Source organism: Hypoxylon trugodes (assembly GCF_022578975.1).
Source record: "Hypoxylon trugodes strain CBS 135444 unplaced genomic scaffold F4822scaffold_1, whole genome shotgun sequence".
NCBI lineage: Eukaryota > Fungi > Ascomycota > Sordariomycetes > Xylariales > Hypoxylaceae > Hypoxylon > Hypoxylon trugodes.
The window spans coordinates 1,696,875-1,715,541 of NW_026250016.1; the positions used below are offsets into that span (position 1 = coordinate 1,696,875).

Genomic DNA, 18,667 nt, shown 5'->3' on the forward strand with positions numbered 1-18,667 from the left:
AGACACTTGCCTCGGAACCTCCGCCGTGAACCAATTCTCTTTCTTTTTTTTCTTCTTGTATATTTGGTTCTAATATGATTTCCCGTCGACCTATATTCGACGGGAGAAGTTCGTTTTAATCAGTGATTGGTTTAGTTTAGGCCCTTTGGAACAATGGACGCGGCCCCTTGAAGTCCGTCCCGCTTCGTACCCATGCTTCCCGTCCCGTCGCTCCCGTCTTTTCCGATTTTCTCGCCGTCTCTGAGACCTCATACATAGCTTTACTTGCCTAGGTCTTAGGTACCTAGATAACACGGCATTGCTCCAATCTTTTACTTAGCTCTCATCCTGTTATGAGCCGACGGAAACCCACTGCCGACGTTGAGTCTTCTGATATTATTTTTGTTGTTGATGGAATGACGCTTTAGCGGGTGTTTACATCGTATTCTACGTGGCTGGGCCTCGGGTTTCACAAATTCAAAGCATGGATTTTAAGTCCGGTACTCCGAGAATGATTGAAGCGAGGGAACCACAGAAAGCTCAAAGACGCACATCATTCTCCGCTGTAAAGGCATTGCGATTAAGATCTCTTAGCATTAGCTCTCAGATCTCGAGCTCTTCCGAAACGGATATCTCTTCGCCCGTCACGACTCGCAGGAGGACTTTAACTAAGAATCGCACATTTGAGACGTTGAAGGAAGACCTAATTCGAAGACCATCCAAGTCATCTACTGAGGATAACACCGAACGGGCTTCTACTTCTACAAGACCCACAAGTCCGTCGGGCACTGGCAGTCAATGCGCTAGCATTTCCGGTGACTCCTTGACTGTTGTTAAGTCCGGTCCCCTCCAACCTGAGACATCTCTCCTCAAATCTAGAAAGGAATTTCTAGTATTAACGCCCTTAGCTTTGGTCAAATTCAAGGGCCGTTCCTCTGCGGTTGAACGATTCCCTCAAATTTCTCCCTTGGGTGGTGCCGTTGAAGCCCTATCTCCTGTTGACTCATCTAGCTCATTGAGAGAGTTGGGTAGCGGCGGGGAGCTACATGTTCCACTGGAGAAAATCGTGTCCGTTTTTAACAATGAGGGGACACGGCCATCGTTCGGCATCGAAGTATGGTGGAGCGATCAAAAGGGAGCTGCATTTGCATGTCTCCAATTGGACTTCAGCCTGCCAGATGATCGCGATGAATGGCTAAAGCAGATCCGTCATGCCATCAAAATACGGACCAAGTCAACTCTGGAGGATTCAGTCCCATCTGATACTGAAATCGTGTTAAGGCAAACGCTGGAGGCCCAAACCGGCAATACGCAAGTGGAAATATTTCCAGTGATTCCTCGGCGACCCTATGTGAAGCCAAGGGCAAACTCGGGCGAGATCAAGAAAGGGTGGCGGGATAATTCATCTTTTTATGTGGCATTTACGAAAAATTCATGTTATCTTGCTCAATTCACCAAATCCTCGGCTGGACAGAAAGTCAACCCAAGCCTAGTTAAATTTGGGTTAGTGACGCTTTCAAAAGTCAACGTCATTCTCAACGATGAGAGGTTTGACCTCGTATTTCGGTAAGGATACCTTGGGCCACTCTACCTCGCCTAGCAATCTCATGACTAGGGATACATTTCTAACAGACGCAGATTACCGTTGGAGAAGCCAAGGAAACTCGAACTTTCCAGCCGGCATCATCGAAGCATTTCGTCAAAATTATACAAGGCAGATACTTATCTGAAACCAGCTTGGCCATTATGGACTCGCCGTGAAGTATTCTTCATTGATGGTGAGGCCCCGCAAATGCCTCTTCCCAACGGGGAGGACTATGGTGGCTTCAGGACTACCTTGGAAGCGTTCATTCATGGCTACAACTGCTCCCCGGTCAACTGGACAGTCAAGTGGAAGGATGTGCGACATCCTCCTCAATTCTGCCTCCTTGCACCGAAGGAGAAGTCAAAATACACTGCATATCAACTATTGGCCGTCTTCCGAGCATTGCGCTTCAATGATTACTTCAAGTCGTTGTCATTCAAGGATGTCGATTTCTCTAGTCTCTCCGGCGTTTCTGATAACTCCGCGCGACTTGAGTCAACAGTGTGGCTCTCTCGAACAGGTTGGTGAACTAGATGTGGTATACAATTATTACGACCCCTTCGAACTAACCAAATTACAGGCAAACGTAGCCTTACGAAGGTTGAATTCGAACTTGTGGAAAATTCTTCCGTCTTATTTCAAGAAATGGTAGCTCTTCTACTCGGATCTGAGTCGATTCGAGATATCGATCTCAGTAACGTCTTGGCCAAAGAACCCACGGCACCAATAGAGAACGGACAAGCTCTTCCATCCCTTACTAACAGGGTATGTGAAGTTGTACCACCTGTTGTACTACTCTGGAAATCCTTACAGACTCGATGCAATTCGATAAATCTTAGCGGTAACCGTTTAGGTGTGCCTGACATTGCAGGTCTCTGTGAGTTCAACCTAAAGAAAGTAGCAACGAGTTTTAGCTAATGGACATATATAGCGCGAGTTCTGCAGAATAGACCAGATTTCCTGAAGGCATTCTCTATATCACGGTGTCATCTCGACGAGAATGCACTTGTACTCCTTTGGGAAGGGCTACACGAACAACGCTCATCTCTCGAAGTTCTTGATGTATCACATAACTCGGGCCGTATAGAGGCAGCAAAGGCCTCGGAAACGCTCAACGATGCGAAAAGACTGCGCCGCTTGAACCTCGCATATTCAATCAAGGGAAATCTAAGCTGCGCTTTGTTCCGACCTTGGAGTGCAACAGCAAGCTTCGAGCCGTGGCATCTGGAGGAACTAGATCTCTCCGGTTGGAAGGTAATGTTATACGCGAACCTTGCCAGAATCGTATTGACAATTTTGATAGGTTAACTTTGATACTCTCTGTGGCATCATGAAATTTGTTGAGCTCGATGAGTCTCGCAATCTACGTCGTCTCGCGCTCGTCAACTGCGGACTCTCAGGTGAAATGGCCACCGGAATTCTTTGCCGACTTGGTGCAGGTCGAGACATGCATTTACTATTGAGCGAGAATCCACTGGAGCTCGGCTCAACTGACTGGATCGATTTGATCCATGGGAACGAAGCGCCTAGAATGCTTCACCTTGATATGGTCGAGTTTCAGCACGAATCTAATTTTAATCGGCTACTAAAAGCACTTGTTCATAATAAGACGATCGAATTCTTGAGTATGGTGGGAACTGCACCACCAGATCGCGCAAGCTCTAAAACGTCAGAGCTACTTTCTCTTTTCTTTGAGCTAAACGATACATTGCGCTATCTAGATCTATCTGGGTATAGTGGCAAGCTGGAAGATGCTCACCTGGGTTGGGGACTAACCGGAGCGTTGGGCGGATTAACCAAAAATACCACACTACGCCAGCTTCGCGTTCGGAACCACGATATAGGCACGGCTGAGGATCTAAGCGAACTATGCCGCGTTCTTGCTTCGAACAAAGGACTCACCATGTTCGATTGCCAGCAAAATAGTTTCAACCACCATCAATTTGCGAAGCTAGTCCATGCGCTCAGCTTCAATCAACAAATCATATCATTTCCATTTTCCGATGCTGACAGGCAATATGCAGTCCAAAAAGAAAGGAACATGTTCCTTCGACAGCAAGCTCAGCCTAGTAAATCGTTTCAAGCCAAAATGCTGAAATCGGCCGAGGGCCGTCTGGATGGGCTGTTGAAATGGGTAGAAGAGTTCTGGAACTCCGAAGCTAAGAAGGCTCGTGAGATCTTAGAGAGGAATCGATTGAATCCTACCAACAAGTCATTCGAACTCGAAAGTCAATTTGTTGAAGCCTGGGAGGATGATACTCTTCCTTCGTGGTTCTATCCGATCTCCAAGAATCGTGATAAGAGAAAAGAAACATCTCATGCGACGTGATGGATCGAATGAGGAACATCTTTCAAACAAACTGCATAAACATACGCGCTGGCTTTAGCGCCGCGATCAGTCTTCAAACTGCTGATATGACATCTGTCGACACTTGACGGATTTACCCCAGGTGCTATCACTGCATACGGGAAGGATCTAAGTAGATCCCAACAGACTTCCGGGGTATGGTTGAGGATTCCCAATGGCCAAACGGGGCTCTCCTTCGTTTATCGGACATCTTGACACCTGTCTTTGCTTTGTAGAATTACTGTTGATAGACATGAGTTGGGTTGGTTTAGGGCGGGCGTTTTGTCAGGCGAACCGATTTAGTATACAAGAGATACCCAGCGGAAAATACGCGGAACTTTTTCGAAATTTACATACAATTTAAACACTCGTCAGGTGTGCTTCCTTCGCGTTATGCATGGTGCGATAGTGGCTAGATTAGATGGCATTCCATACATATATGTCATAACTTATTTAGCGCTCTCGTGAGACTGTCTAGAAAATTACTTCAATGGGACAGTTAGAAAGGTTGTAGAATGATGCATTTTCTAGTTAGTTGATCGTAGGGAATGGAGGATGCTGGAGTTGGCGCACGGTTGTAGCGCAGTGAACCATTCTGGATCGAGTAACCCGGAGTTGACAAGCCACCGCCCTCCTTCCATCGTCTATGGGGTTATGGAGATAGAAGCCCATGAGATAGATTCCTGGACCTCCGGATGAGGATCCAATCGCGGAATTTACAATAGTGATGGTCTAACATGCCTTATACGCCTTTAACGTCTGTTCTAATTCCGGCTTTGGAATGTTGCGGGAACTACCTAGGTAGTTACCTAAAGATCACATACCGATGATAAAGTGGCGTTTTTGGGCTTCGAATCCCCGCCTCTCCGGGTGCCTTTTCCAGGTGCTGTATGCGGTATGGCTCGGCGGCAAGGGATTCGCTGATCGCAACACCGATCAAGCTTCATTATTCATACGAACGACCTAACCAACAACAGTATATCAATCGCGGCGTGATTTTTCACATTCCATGCCTTCGATGGCGTAGTTAGCAGTGCGATGAACTAACACCAGCGCCTACGAAGAGCCGGGATGCGCATCCCTGGCTAGCATCCCTTTTCCCACGTGCGCACGCACAAACTTGCCTGCCTGGTTTTTCGAGTTCAGCTGAGGCGAGCCGAACCGGTGCGAATCAGGCATGGATATGTTCAGCTATGTATGGTTGGTACTTTTGTATGTTTAATGAGCGATGAGCTGGCAAGTTTGAGAGATACTGGGATACGGGGCGTTGATGATGAGGGAACTATTACTTTAGGTATCTTCGGTTTTTACAAACCCACTCACTGCCGACCGAGGTTATTCAGCGCATCATATGCCCGGCGCAAACCGCAAACCGTTCACATGTCTGCAGCAACACCGCTAGTCTCGATGCTTTAGACGCATAACATAGAGAGTCCACACTTATCCACGTTTGAAACGAATCTTCAAACAAGCGGTCATAATAAGACTACCTAAGCAAAAAGACTCATACACACTATCGTGAGGATTAGCCCAAGGCGTCATATAGCGAGGAACACGTGTTCGGTGGGACAAAACCAACTTCGCCCGTTTCGCGTGCGTGTCATAAGCCTTTAGTTCTCGACAAAATAACAAGAAATCTCCGCCACACATTCGCCTATACTGGGCCACAAGAGCACATTAGTCAAGCGCAAGTTAAATAACGTCGAATTAAATAAAAACAAATATAACAAAAATCCTGTATATTAGCCACGCACTTGCATACCCGCGACGCATGACTTGGGTAGGATCACCTCGGTTCCCTATACTGGGAACCGAGAACAGGAAATAGTTAACAGGGGAGAGAGGGCCTTCTTTCGTGTCGTAAGTGGCTATACTGCACGCGCTGGTATACCTATATCATGGGTACCTACGTACGTGTTCATAGCCGGATATCCACATGCGTAGGTGGGTTCGTAGAGTTCGTATGGCGTCCGCATAGAATAACAACATGGAAGCCTATAAAGAACCGAAAATACGTTCGTTTGTACCTGTCAGCATTTCCGGGGTGCAGGAAGGGAAGTCATACATTAGGAATGGTCATATGCAAATTTGACAGGCAGCTTACCTGATATAGCATGAAGACACATTCCAGCGTAGTATTTTAAAATCTAGCAAAGTCCAAATCTGGTGAAGATGAGTCAGATATTAAAAGCAGGACATATCCGAGTTGGAAAATGTTGGCGCTGTACCTGCATGAATGGGTCCTCGTTTCAATCCTACGTAAACACGGGAACGAATGTCACAGTAAGATCATTGGTTCAAAGATCAACAATTGTTGAAGAATCAAAGACGTCTGAAGCGTCGTATTTCGCATTTCTCGCTAACTTTTTCCCTGTCTCCCGTCTCTCGTAAAGTAACCCATCCCGCCAGTCTATCCTCTAAAGTGGTATATCCTCCCGTAAACTGCGCCCCGTGATAGTATCATGGGGTGGTTTTGATGACAAGAAAAAAACGTTGTACATAGTCTATCCGACAAATCATCGTGTCCCATTAGATCCTCCAGTCCACCCATAATACATGTAAAGCCTCGAAAACACGCAACCAGTGCCTTTTTGTTTTTTCGCTCTCGAAAACTTGTAGACCGTCTCCCGCGTAAATAAACAAGGGTATTTAAAAACGACGCAAACTTTTGTGTTTTTCTTCTTCTCCCTCAATAAGCGCCCAAGATACCGCAGTAAGAATGGCTGTGTGAAATGTGTGAAAAATCGTAAACTCCAAACTTTTTGAGGCCGTTTGCCTATTAACTCGTTGGTGACAACATGTAGCCGAAATTCTATACCCATTCTATATATCCGTAAAAAGAAAACAAACTAATGGCAGAAAACAAGGTGGGAAGTGAACAATGTGAACATATGAGAAAAATATATAATTTTTTAAATATACTTGGGTGAAATAGCTGAAGCCATCCAGCCCATATCGTTGACGAAGTCGTCAAAGCCTGCATCGAGTTCTGGACGACCGAGAAGGTGGCTGTTGCTAAGAGCGACACCGCTGTCCAATCTGGCGACCAGGTCTGGTGAACCAATTGCTGGCGGTTGCTTCTCAATGTGTGTCGCAGGTTGAGGTAGGCTGTAACCGGTGATTGGTGAGTTGACTTTCTTTCGGATGCTGCAAGCAGCTGCGCTTCCTCGCCTTAGTACCTCGGGGATATTTGCTTCATCGTCATCGTCCGTCTCATCGAAAAAGGACAGTTGGTTGAAGTCACGAGGCCCGGCCGATCGGGGAGACGCTGTAGGAGGCAAACTCGAGGCTGTCGAAATGGAAAAGTGTGATCGAGGAATGTCTCCTAACATGAGTGGTACATCAAGAGTGTCTGGTGACACCACTTCATCTTGCATAGTGTAAGAAGGAATCACAGCAGCTGTAGAAATTTTGTTATCGGCCTTCCCCGAGAAGGACATAGCGCTTCGTTGAATTGGCGGGGGCGATAGCATTGTGAATGGTGCATTTTCGGAGACCGCCGACGCCACAAAATCGTCATCATCCTCATTCTCCTCAATGATCTCATCAGGTATTATTAGTTTCGGTGATGGTTCCACGACAGGAGGCGTCTGGGGTAGGTCGTCGCACAGAAACCTCCTGAGCGACTCCGGCGACATGTCACGAGACCGTATGCTGCCAGACGGTGTAGTGCTTCTTACTTCGTCAAAGCGTCTGTTCTCTTCGGCGGTGTGGCTCTCAATTTCAATCTCGCTGCCGGCATCACTGTCTGGGCCGTATGACTTCTTGTGTTTGAAAAATCGCTTGGCAGCACAAGTCCAACTGGGTGCAGGTGAAAGAGAACGAGCTGATCGCTTGTGAACAAGCGACATGGCTGACGATGGGATAGGTGCTGGTGCCGGTGAAGATCCAACGCGGTGGTCAAGACCGTTGGGTACTGGTGGAGCTGGCCGAGGAGCCATGAACCTGTCCTTGGGATTCATCGTCTTGTAATCTGTTATTCGTAAAGAGTTCTCTGAAGCACTGCGAAATCTTGAGAGACGTTGTAGTGAAGGAACGTCTAAAGTATTGACGGTTTGGCCCGGAAGATAAGGGCACGCATTTGTCGTTGGCATGGAAGGGTCATGTGTCTCCGTGGAGCCGTCCAGCTCATACTTTTGAGTCCATTAGCAAAGAAAAATGTGATGTCTAAGACTCGTGACCCTAGACTTACATAGTAATAATAGCTCTGACCCATCTTTAATCCTCCGCTTCGTTCAAGGTTCCCCACTTGATCCCCATCGCAGATGATGTTGTCGAATGTGTGAACACCTCGCCACTGACTTCGGTCTCTTCGAATATCGCGCTCCATTATGTAGTAATTTGAGAAGTTGTCCCACGATCCAAGAAGGTGGACTGAAGATACGGAAGGATGTGTTTGACTATAAAGCTGGTAAGCTCCCCTGCAAGATCGAGTTGCACGGTAGGAAGGGAGATCGACAGATGATAAATAAACGAGGTAAACGAAAAAGGGAAGCTGACAACAGACTTAGATATATGTAACTACCACTTGGGAGATATACGTAGTATGTATTATGTAGTATGTAGTATGTGATGAGGCAGGGTGTGAAATGATCTCACTCAGTGACAACTCGTTTACTTTTGGAACGAGGACATGGGTGTAAGCGGATCAAAGGCCACTAGAGCACGTTGCTTTTGGAGGGATCTGACAGGAATAGTGGCTGGCTGCCCTCTTTTCAGGCACCCATAAAAAAATCCATAGCCTGAGGGTGGTGCTTCGTCTCCAACTATTCGGGTAAGCTCCATTGACAGGGCTGACAGGGTGTGTAATGTGTTTGTGTGTACAAATACGGGAATGTGTAGGGTGTGTAAAATAATGCAAATCCTCAGCCACGTATTTGTTGGCGGGCAATAATATCTGACCTTCACGTTGTACCCCTGTTCGGAGATGTGGTGCCGGATTTGGCAATCCTCCTCCCAATCCTAGTGCGGGTCAGGGGATTCTAGAATGATTAACGAATGTTGGCTGTTTCTTCTTTCTGGGTACGCCCAAAAGAATCGATCGAAATCGGTATTAACACCGATAAATATAGAAGCCGTAGATATAATGAAGAATAAATATAATGAATGCTCTAATGCGGGTGGAGTTTAATGTGGGAATATAGCAGCAACGAAAGCAACCAGACTCGGGTATTGGATATGTATAATGAATAATAATATAATAAAAGAATGCTAATGTTTCAATGCAATGCGATGCGATAGTATAATGTAAAAAACTCACAGCATAAATGTAAAGAGAGTCGTGGTTGGGTCCATGATGGAATTTTAAATGATGGTATTGTGCTGGACGCAGTGGAGATAGAGGAAGAGAGGGTCGAGAGGAATATTATACACCGGGTTTACACGGTGTAGTAATAGTCAAACACCAGAATACTAGCATCCAGTATCCAGTATCTAGTATTCTTGCCGCCGGTTTGAGTCGGGGTGTTTCTTAAGTTAGAATCGCACCACTGTGATCAACTGAAACGATTTCTAACTTGGTCTATAATGTTTCGATAGACGCAGGAACGCTGCAATTGTGCCAATGCGACTCTTCCACCTTGGGTAGGTGAAGGGAAATCCGCCAATGGTATTGGGCAGTTGGGGCTCACGGAAGCGCCGCAAAATGTGGAAACTGTTGAGTGACGGCGCCTAATAAAAGTAGACGAGCAAGAAAATGCGGGATCCAACGGTCCAGGGTCTGCCTGTCTCTTACAGCCAGCTTAGCTGCTTAGGTACAACGGGAGCAAGCGAACTGCAACGCAACAATGTAACGAATGTAAAAATGCGACTCAATAAGAACGAGTGTATGGTATGTAGTAGTGTAATAGTAGTGTAGTAGAAGTTTTACACAGATAGAAGTTGAATGCGTCGCTTGTCATATAGTTGGCGCTGTAGCAAAAAGCATCAGGGGACGATAAGGGGCTATTGAAAACTGAGACCCAATCACGATGATTTAACGGGGGGCGTACTCCAGGCCTGGGAATGGCGCTGTAAAAACTGCATTGATAAATTCAATTCATAGAGACTTGAAGCGGTCCTGATCTTCCTTATTCAATACGAAGAGGGTGGGACCTTTGTTTGAGAATTGCGACTCGAAGCACAATGAAAGAGTTGAACACTATTTACACTTATACTCTACATATACATGCATCCATCTACGTAGCAAGCAAACACTCACATACCTAGTGCTCAAGTGTTGTGCAATTATGCTGTGTGATGAAATACAGCAGATAGATTTGGCATAAAAACAGGATATAGAGCGAGTTATGATACTTGTAAGAGACAATTCGACCTTCTATGAGATCACTAGAACGCGGAGAAGTACAAGCATTAAGGGAGAAAAAAAAGAAAAGAAATAAAATGACGACAGTCTGATGAGATGACGAGATGTAGATCAATTCCCTAAATAAGGCATTGGGGGCATTAATTGAGGACGAAAAGGGGAAAAGGGGCACCCCGGGGATGGATATGATTGGTCAATGGCTCTGCGGTAGGTACGTACCTCCAATGCCCGCATGCGAATTGGATGTCTCTTTAATAACACGCCCGAAACCGTACAACGGGAAACCCCTAATCAATCTGAAATAGTAACATTGTTATCGTTACATTGTCTATTATTTTTGACTCTGTCAAGTTGAATATATCACAATTAGAAGAGAGGGATGCTTATATCTTGCGCAAGTATATATGTACCTCGGTAGATGTATGTGTGTATTGGTGTAGATATATACAGTACTTAAATACCTAGGTACATACATATATGTATGTATGTTTCGGCGTTATGCACTCGAATCACCGCTTGGCGGCATGAACACACCTCTATGGAAAGTTCGTTCTACCATCTAAAGATTTAATAAGACGGCAGTGGCTTGCATGAGAGTGTTACGGGCGAGCCGTACGAATGGTATGCCGCTAAATCAACCTAGCAGCCTAGTTAAATCTAGTTATGTTCGGCTGCGTAAAATATATGTAAGTAATTATTTCTCCAAGTCCAAAGAATTTTCTTTCTTTACCATCCAGCCCATCCCGTCTTTTCTCAGCCAATTAATGAAACCCAACCGACCACCTTCCAGACCAGACCATGTACACTATGTCTCAGACTGATGATGAACAACGAATGAGGCTTTTGAATGGACTTCTAAACCCTTATTATTTTCACCCAATTGGATTGTCCGCCTGCACCTGGACTGACAAGTCATCGGTGGATAATAATACTACTCGGCATTTTGAAGTTGCCTTGCTTTTCTTTTCTCATGAGCAGTAAACGTAAACAGATCAACTCGACCTGGTGCAACCTAGCATGATGAAACAATAGACCGGTAAAGCAATTAACCAAGCTCGGCTCAAGTCGTTCCAAATATTAAGAAACCACGTTTTCTATACAAGGCTACATCTCTTCGACAGAACTATTGGTCGAAAAAAGCAACTTGGATTGATTCTCCAGGGACAATTTCCCTACCGAAATCGTTGCGTTGTTCAATAATATTCCAATGTCGTACACGTTCATACAACACACTTTACGCGTAACATCCCTACATCCTTACATCCCTACCTTGGCGATAATTTAGAGATGAGAATTATGCGAGTGTGAACAGGGAAGCATAAAATGAATAATTCCGGCAATTCCGAGGATTTGAGGTAATAACCAAGAGATTGGTTCGCTGCTAGCAGCCGTGTGGCTTGCATTTCAAGCTTCAACCAGCAGCTAAAATTACAAAATTCTCAAAGGAAAAGCAACAATAAGATCATGAAGGGCTGAACTACTGACATGACGAAATTTTCATCTGTTTCGACGTCTACGCTATTCTCTACATAGTAGAGCATAGACCAAGCCAGCTGGTCCTTTAGTTATCTCCAGTGAAACATGACGATCTACAAGGGCGTATTTCAGCTTGGTCTGGAAGCCTATTGAGTCAATGAGCTTCCCAAGTTGCCGGGCCAGCGGGGTGATGCATATACTATCGTCACAAAACACTTCATCCCAGTCATGAAGGTACCGACGCGAATGTGACGAGGTTTCTCAAGGAACTGTATTACCATCGCCGATTACTGCAGTGAATATGTCACACCGAGTCATTTGATACCAAGACAATGCCATTAGCCCAGCCAGGTCTCAACTTCATCGACGTCTCCGTCGTTCCCTTTACAGCTCAAGAATCATAAATGTAGTAACCCAGGTCCCTTGCGAAGATTATTCTGCTTGGCATGGGGTAGGCTTCCGGCTGCTTCGGTACGGAAAAGCAATCTGCTCTTCCATCATGATTCATCATCATTATGGGTGAGCCACATTTCATCTTTCCCTGGAAGGAACGCGCTATGGTTGACGAAGCGAAGTCTATCGTTACGGCCTTAGCTGACCAACACTAGCTGATTACAAAATCTGGTTCATTGCTTTTTCAGGTACACGAGGCGTCGTGTCAACGGCAGTTCATTGTTGGCCCAGAATCTCGGGTCTAGGAATTGGGACATTTCCGACGCGATGCAAGCCTCATCCATCGTCCCAACTGTTTGGGTCAACGCCTTACTATGGACTATAGTCTGACAGACCCATCGCAGCTGAAAGATAGCCCTATCTCTAACTCATTTGTGATGTGGATATTCCAAGAAAAAAGCTCATTGTACGGAAGAAGTCTACTGCTGATGGCCTAAAGTGTCTTCCTTCTATCCAAGTTCGCGTTGGAGCGATGTTCACCGAACCATCTCGCCTCTACACAATGTCCACACTAGACCAAAAACCCTTCGGATCCGAATACGGTCTTCCAGCTCTGACAGGATGGTTTTGCTTTGGTGTAATAGTCGAAAAGCTTGATAATCTTACTTCCGGGATAGCTAATCCCCATGTGTCTTACCATTCGTCGTGCATCCGCGTAAACACGTCTATTGTGCCACTCACTCGCATTTTCGTGTCTTCGGACAGCTAGTCTTGTCCAAGTATGACACCCTGCGTTTGTACTATTGTTTAATAATCCTTCATGATGCAACGAAGTGTCTAATCCGCTAGGACGACGCCCATCATACACATGCTGATAAGTATTCTTTCTCGGATCTAAGATTGTCCCAGCTCGGAAGCATTGACGACGCCCATCAGGCGTTAGTTGGGTAGTCAAAAGTCCCAGACATACTTCTTCGGACATGCGGGCTAGAACATCAGCTGACTGGTATCAGGCGCAACTGCTTGTGCGTTCCGGTTTGAGCTGGTTTAGGCTTCCAGAATTTTTCCGTTCATGTGTTATGACTAGAGATTCCGGTATTGCAATGCTATACTAGCGATATTGATATTCAGCTTATGCTTTCACCACCAGAGGACGCCGCGGTCCAACATCGATTTACTATCGTTGGTTTGAATCCCCTTGCACCCGCTGCTTATCCGTCTGATATGCTCCGCGTTGTCCGCACGACAGCCGCGCAACTACCGCACGTTCCCCGCAAAGTCGCCCCTTAAAACAAGGCCTCAGTCGCCATGCTAAGTAATACCGGGTGATCCGCACCGGGGCTGTACGCCTGCTGTCATCTTGGGGTGCATGAAGGCCCGGCTCTTATAACCAATTGAGCTGTATAGACGGGTTGTTTCTCCTACTATCCGTACCAGACGATACTCGCTTGAGGTTTAGGCATTGTACGCCTATAGGGGGAAAGTTTACACGGATTAATTACCTCGATCCAAACCGAGTTCCGAACATACGAATACGTCTAGGACAAATCCCATCCCTTTCTCAACCGAACCAATTCCTGACTGGAACGTAGAACGGACCATGATTTACTACGGAGTAAGATCTCACGTGAGGTTTTAAGCCCAAACGACGGTGAGACTCCTGGCTCACCGAGAGATTAATCTTGTATCATACAATATGCAGGGTCTAATTGTCTTTAGTAATCTTTGACGTGTTGCTATCTTGGTCGTAGAGATCTACCCCTTACAACTTCTCATTAGTTACGGGTGGAATCGACAATAGGTCTGAAATAGCCATCTCCATAATCTATGAAACCAATATCACATTCCTTAGCTAATAATGCTCTAGGATATTTTCTTCTATCAGTGATACTCGGGTACCATATACTCTCGAACCTGGATCTCGAAGCAAGGCGAGACTAGCCACATTCTCGAGCAGCTTCCCCGAGACTTGTTGGGCATTGGTAGCATTATATTCTCCCCTGCGTACAAAATAGCGACAGTGCAGGGAGTGTCTATTGAGTATATTCGTGTTACTTGATCTACAGAGCTCAATGGTTCATATCTCATTTTAGCCTCGAACACCATGGAAGTCCTAGGATATGGAGTTACGAGCAGTTACAATGGTAACCAAAATGTAACTAGGTGGACCAGGTATTGTCACACGCACGTTTAGGCGTAATTTCCTACGGTACACATACGTCTCGTAGGGCAAGACCCTTACTTCAATGATGCCAACACCAACATTGTATCCAAAATCGATAGCACGGGGTTTCAAAGGCGCTCGTTTACCATCCGGTATCCCCTTACTTCCAGTTATTTTGAATATCCTAAGTATAGGTAGGAGATTAGATGTGCAGGCGATTTGATTTCCAGCATTCTAATCTTAATATATTACCTCACAGCCATAACATCTAGTCATTCTAACCTCCCCGCGTCTCGATTATCGACATATCTCAAGAGATACCGTGTATACAAGCATGGATTTAAATATAGTTACCTACTGTAGATTCTCAAATAACCATACCTACTTCTGGACTCGGAATCGGAGTATCTTGTTGGGACTTAATATCTTTAATATATGATATTATCAACCTATAATTAATATAGCTTCACTCGAATTCTGCATAATACATCCCCATTGTCTTCGACCCGGGGTAGGATGGTCGTTTAATTGAATTGTGAAGCGCTTTCCCGGATACGACTTAACGTCACCCTTACATGGAGTCGGAGCGGCGCGGATCCGAGTAGGGGAATATACCTAAGTAAACATCATTTCGTAAACAATATTTGATCTCATATCACGAGCATCATCTTCATTTCTTAAGTAATAGCATCAATTCATAATTATCGTGATTATATTGGTGTATACAATTGGATTGGAAATGGCGATAAGCAACCTCCCTACCATCCCCCTCGTCGTCTTCGGCGTCTTGGAGCCCGCGATGCTGTGTGTCCCCTTGTCCCCAATCCCAAACCCATCCCCGCCCTCATCTCTCTCACTCACACAATACTAACCTCTCCCAGGATATGGGCATACATAGTAGCCCTCCGGGACACACCATCCTTCTACATCGCCCAAGCACCCAACTTCCCCCTCCCCGCCGACGCGGAAGTCCCGCCTCACGGCCTGGTTCTCCTACTCCAGCTTGTGAACGTGTACGTCCTGCTCGCCGCGATCGCAGTCGTGTGTAGTTTCACGCCGCATGCTAGCGTGTCGCGGGGGTATCTAATTGCGGTCGCGTTTGCGGATTATGGGCATATTTGGGCGGTTTATAAGGCCCTGGGCGCGGAATTGTTTTGGGATGTGGGGAGTTGGAATGATAGTGAGTTTTTGTTTTGTCCTACCTTTTTTCTTGCGATGTTTTGTTTTTCTGCCTTTAGACTCAGGTTGTGGGTGGGGGGATTCTTATGCCTCTTAAGATGTGTTTAGTTTTGCGTATCCCCTGCTCGAGAAGTAGTCAATACTTCAAAGTACGCCAATATTTACCTAGGTACTAACTCAATTTAATAGTGATCTGGGGAAGCATCGCCGTGAGCGCGGTACTAAACGTACTCCGCTGGCTCACGGTCGCCGGCGCCTTCGGGGCGCTTCGGGATGCGCGGGACCCGACGGCGGCCGCGGCGGGGGTTACCAAGAAGAGGGCTTGAATTGGGATGCGCGGAACGCGTGCTTGGACTTTCGGGTCCGATCTTTGTGTTTGTGATTCGGATGTCCGAGCTCGGTGGTATGTTGATCTTCTCACCTCAATCTCATGTATGGTCGTATGTCAAGTTTTAGTTCTGTGTATGGAGCGTTTTGCCCCTTAGAAGCTATAATGTTTTGGTTACAAATTGAGTAAATTGAAATTAGTGTCGTGTGAGTTGATTGATCAGAATTCACGTGGAGAAGCGAGGGAAAATTGCTAGAGAAGGAGTCATGATATCATTGCTATGTAGTTGTATGATCTATCGTTCACCGCGCGATTTTCCATGCCACTATGGCTGTCAAGGACTTATGTCGCTATATTCCCCATAGGAACCTAAGTACATGGGAGCTATTGAAGCTTCTGAGATGTCGAGGCGGTAGCTGGAAGGATAGCGCTTCGCAACTGCTTCGTATTTTCGAGTCTTTCGTTCTATGTAGTCGAAATGGCCGGCTAGCGGTCTCACTCATAGCACTGTCTCATGTAGTTTGTTATAGCCTCATCAGAGCATACACGAAAGAGGTCCCATCCAGATGAAAAGCTTGCTAGATGTGAGATGAAGCGAACGTTGTTTGATCCAAAGTAGATATTTCCTTTAGCATTGTATCTTCTTATCTTGAATCTAATCTGCATATTTTCAAGATATAGCAGTATATAGGGTATAAACGACCGAGGTTGAGTGGTATTATGATTAATTATGGACTGTGACACTCGACTATCTCGAGTCAGGCTGCCAAGTACCTAGATTTTTGACCAGCATCCAACGCCATTACTCTCTCATCTGCACCACCTTGAGCTAGCTCTTTCGTTTGACCGCATTACTCATGTCTAATGCGCAAAGAGCCGGGTGCAACATTCAACGACATTACGCAACTTGAATGTTGGTACATGGGGGCCGGAAGCACGTTGCCCGAGCACCCCTTAGAAAAACACTTGTCGATTCGCAAAGTTCATCGACTTGAAGAAACGCCCATCCTATGCCTCCCTGGTGTATAGATCTCATGCCATCTCAACCCGATTCAATCCAGAATAACCTGATCGCGCCTTGGAAAAATAAATCAACGAACGTCCCTAGGATGATACAACGAATGTGTGCATGAAACAGGTGCGAGTATAACGGTGGCCTATTGGGCCTTTGTAGAGGCTTTCTTAGTTTCCGATTCCAAGGCTTCCTTCTCCTCAGCCTTGGTTCTCGATCGTTCGTACTTTAGTGTGGTGTCACCGTGCCACATGGTTCCCAATAGTCTATCCCAGAAAGTGAAGAACGGCTGGGCAAAGTTGGTCTTGATACCCCAGTTTTGGTGGTGGATATCGTGGTAGGCGGCGTTGTTCGAGGTAATGTGCTGGAGAGGGTCCCATGGTAGGGCGTATCCGCAGTGGTCGTCGACAGTCTTGATCGAAGACATAACCCAGAAAACCATTCCTTGTCGAGGAGTCATGAACGCGACCTTATACGCGAGACCCGCACCAGCTGTATCAAGAAGGAAACCTTCAACGGGGTGGTTGTACAGAGCGCCATAAGCATAGGGAACGTAGAGTCGGTGATGTCTCGCGTGGAAGGTGTCTAAAAGCTTGTTAGATATTATTATTCGTTAGGATGGGATGGGTTCAGGGTCACGAACTATAGAGCCACTTGTTCTGGTGCATCAATCGGTGGAGGAAATATTGCCATGTGTCTAGAACAGTAACACCGACGAAGAACTGGATGGCTGGGATGATAAGGTGGTAGATAGCTTTAGCGACTATAAGCTCCCAAGTGGCAAAAGCCGGTACAGGAATTCCGTCCGGTCCGGCAAGCTCGGAGGTGAGGAAGGGGTAGTGTCCTCCAGAGAGAGCGCCAGCTAGGAGTGGATGCGAAACAGCCATGTTCTTAGAAATGGTTGCAGCATTCAGTCCGAGCACACCTAACAAGGCAGGTAGAGCTCTTTGTGCCAAGCGAACCCTCGTCGCCCAGACGGCAACATCATATTCCTCCATTCCCATATATTGCGGCGGATCGGTCATACCCAGAACACCGGCCATGACGCCCTGGATGATCTGTTGAAAGATAACATCGCGTAAAACTTCGTATCGCGTGACCTTGTTGCGTTGAGAGATTTCGGCGGGCGTGTGGAGACGGTACTGGGGGAAGAAATCGTAGGTGTCGATTATATGGAAGAAGATGGATACAACCCAATAGGCGAGTGTAGGCGCGATAATTGATAAGTAGAAGTCGGGGAACCATGAGATTAGGTCTGGCGCAACGACGACCTCATAGGCCGGGAGCGGCGGGAGGTCCGTGGTGGATGTCATGTTATCAGCCATGACGGTGGACGTCATGCGCAGTATTAAGAGTTGAGAGTAAACCTCAGAATTACAGTAATAGTGAAGTATGTATAAGTTACTTAGTGGGGGGAAGAGATAGTGAGATAGAGAAGAAGGATCGTCACGAAGAGATAAAAAGGAGTGTAAGTAGTTAGATAATCTATCAAGAAGAAAAAGAAAAAAGGTAGTCGGTTGTTGTAGTTGTAGTGGTTGTAAGTGTTAGATGTAACGGTAGGGGGCGGGTTGAGGTCAATTAATTATTTTAATGCGAGTTCCCCCGAAAAAGGCGGATATAAAGTTTTTGGCGCGTTTTTTAGAGCTCTTGAGGGCGCAAAAATATGGGCAATTAAGGTCAATTTAGGTCCCTCAGTGGTCCGTCATCATTCCATTGTCAGTGCACTTTTTCTTTGGGCGAGGCGGGACCCCCTTTTTTATCAATTTTATCAATCTCGGTTGTATCCCATCCCGTCAAGTCCGAGATCACCTGTTTTTTTTCGGTCTCTCGGGAAGTACTATTGTACCTTCGTGTCATACAGAAAGATGCATCGAGTCCCTTATTTTCTTATTTCTTAATT

At 46.1% G+C, this 18,667-nt stretch overlaps 4 protein-coding genes across 4 annotated transcripts; 2 read left to right on the top strand and 2 right to left on the bottom strand.

Moving 5' to 3' along the window:
• The first annotated feature begins 358 nt into the window (after window positions 1–358).
• On the top strand, window positions 359–3,990 carry F4822DRAFT_18045 (RNI-like protein). The gene is made up of 5 exons (XM_051453407.1): window positions 359–1,545; window positions 1,618–2,084; window positions 2,145–2,441; window positions 2,496–2,818; window positions 2,868–3,990. Exons 1-5 carry the CDS (start codon window positions 464–466, stop codon window positions 3,891–3,893), a joined length of 3,195 nt encoding a protein of 1,064 aa, XP_051319367.1. The 5' UTR covers window positions 359–463; the 3' UTR covers window positions 3,894–3,990.
• A 2,833-nt stretch (window positions 3,991–6,823) lies between these two features.
• F4822DRAFT_424064 (uncharacterized protein) lies at window positions 6,824–8,241 on the bottom strand (the record flags this gene model as incomplete). Its single annotated transcript, XM_051460085.1, has 2 exons — window positions 6,824–8,044; window positions 8,104–8,241. The coding sequence occupies 2 exons, from the start codon at window positions 8,239–8,241 to the stop codon at window positions 6,824–6,826; spliced, it is 1,359 nt and encodes a 452-aa protein (XP_051319368.1).
• Window positions 8,242–14,853: 6,612 nt separating this feature from the next.
• Window positions 14,854–16,006, top strand: F4822DRAFT_385182 (uncharacterized protein). The gene is made up of 3 exons (XM_051456609.1): window positions 14,854–15,052; window positions 15,130–15,428; window positions 15,617–16,006. The coding sequence occupies exons 1-3, from the start codon at window positions 14,988–14,990 to the stop codon at window positions 15,751–15,753; spliced, it is 501 nt and encodes a 166-aa protein (XP_051319369.1). The 5' UTR covers window positions 14,854–14,987; the 3' UTR covers window positions 15,754–16,006.
• An 842-nt stretch (window positions 16,007–16,848) lies between these two features.
• On the bottom strand, window positions 16,849–18,496 carry F4822DRAFT_18121 (fatty acid hydroxylase superfamily-domain-containing protein). The gene is made up of 2 exons (XM_051453416.1): window positions 17,411–18,496; window positions 16,849–17,352 (listed from the first exon to the last, which is right to left on the bottom strand). Exons 1-2 carry the CDS (start codon window positions 18,105–18,107, stop codon window positions 16,913–16,915), a joined length of 1,137 nt encoding a protein of 378 aa, XP_051319370.1. The 5' UTR covers window positions 18,108–18,496; the 3' UTR covers window positions 16,849–16,912.
• Window positions 18,497–18,667: the final 171 nt, after the last annotated feature.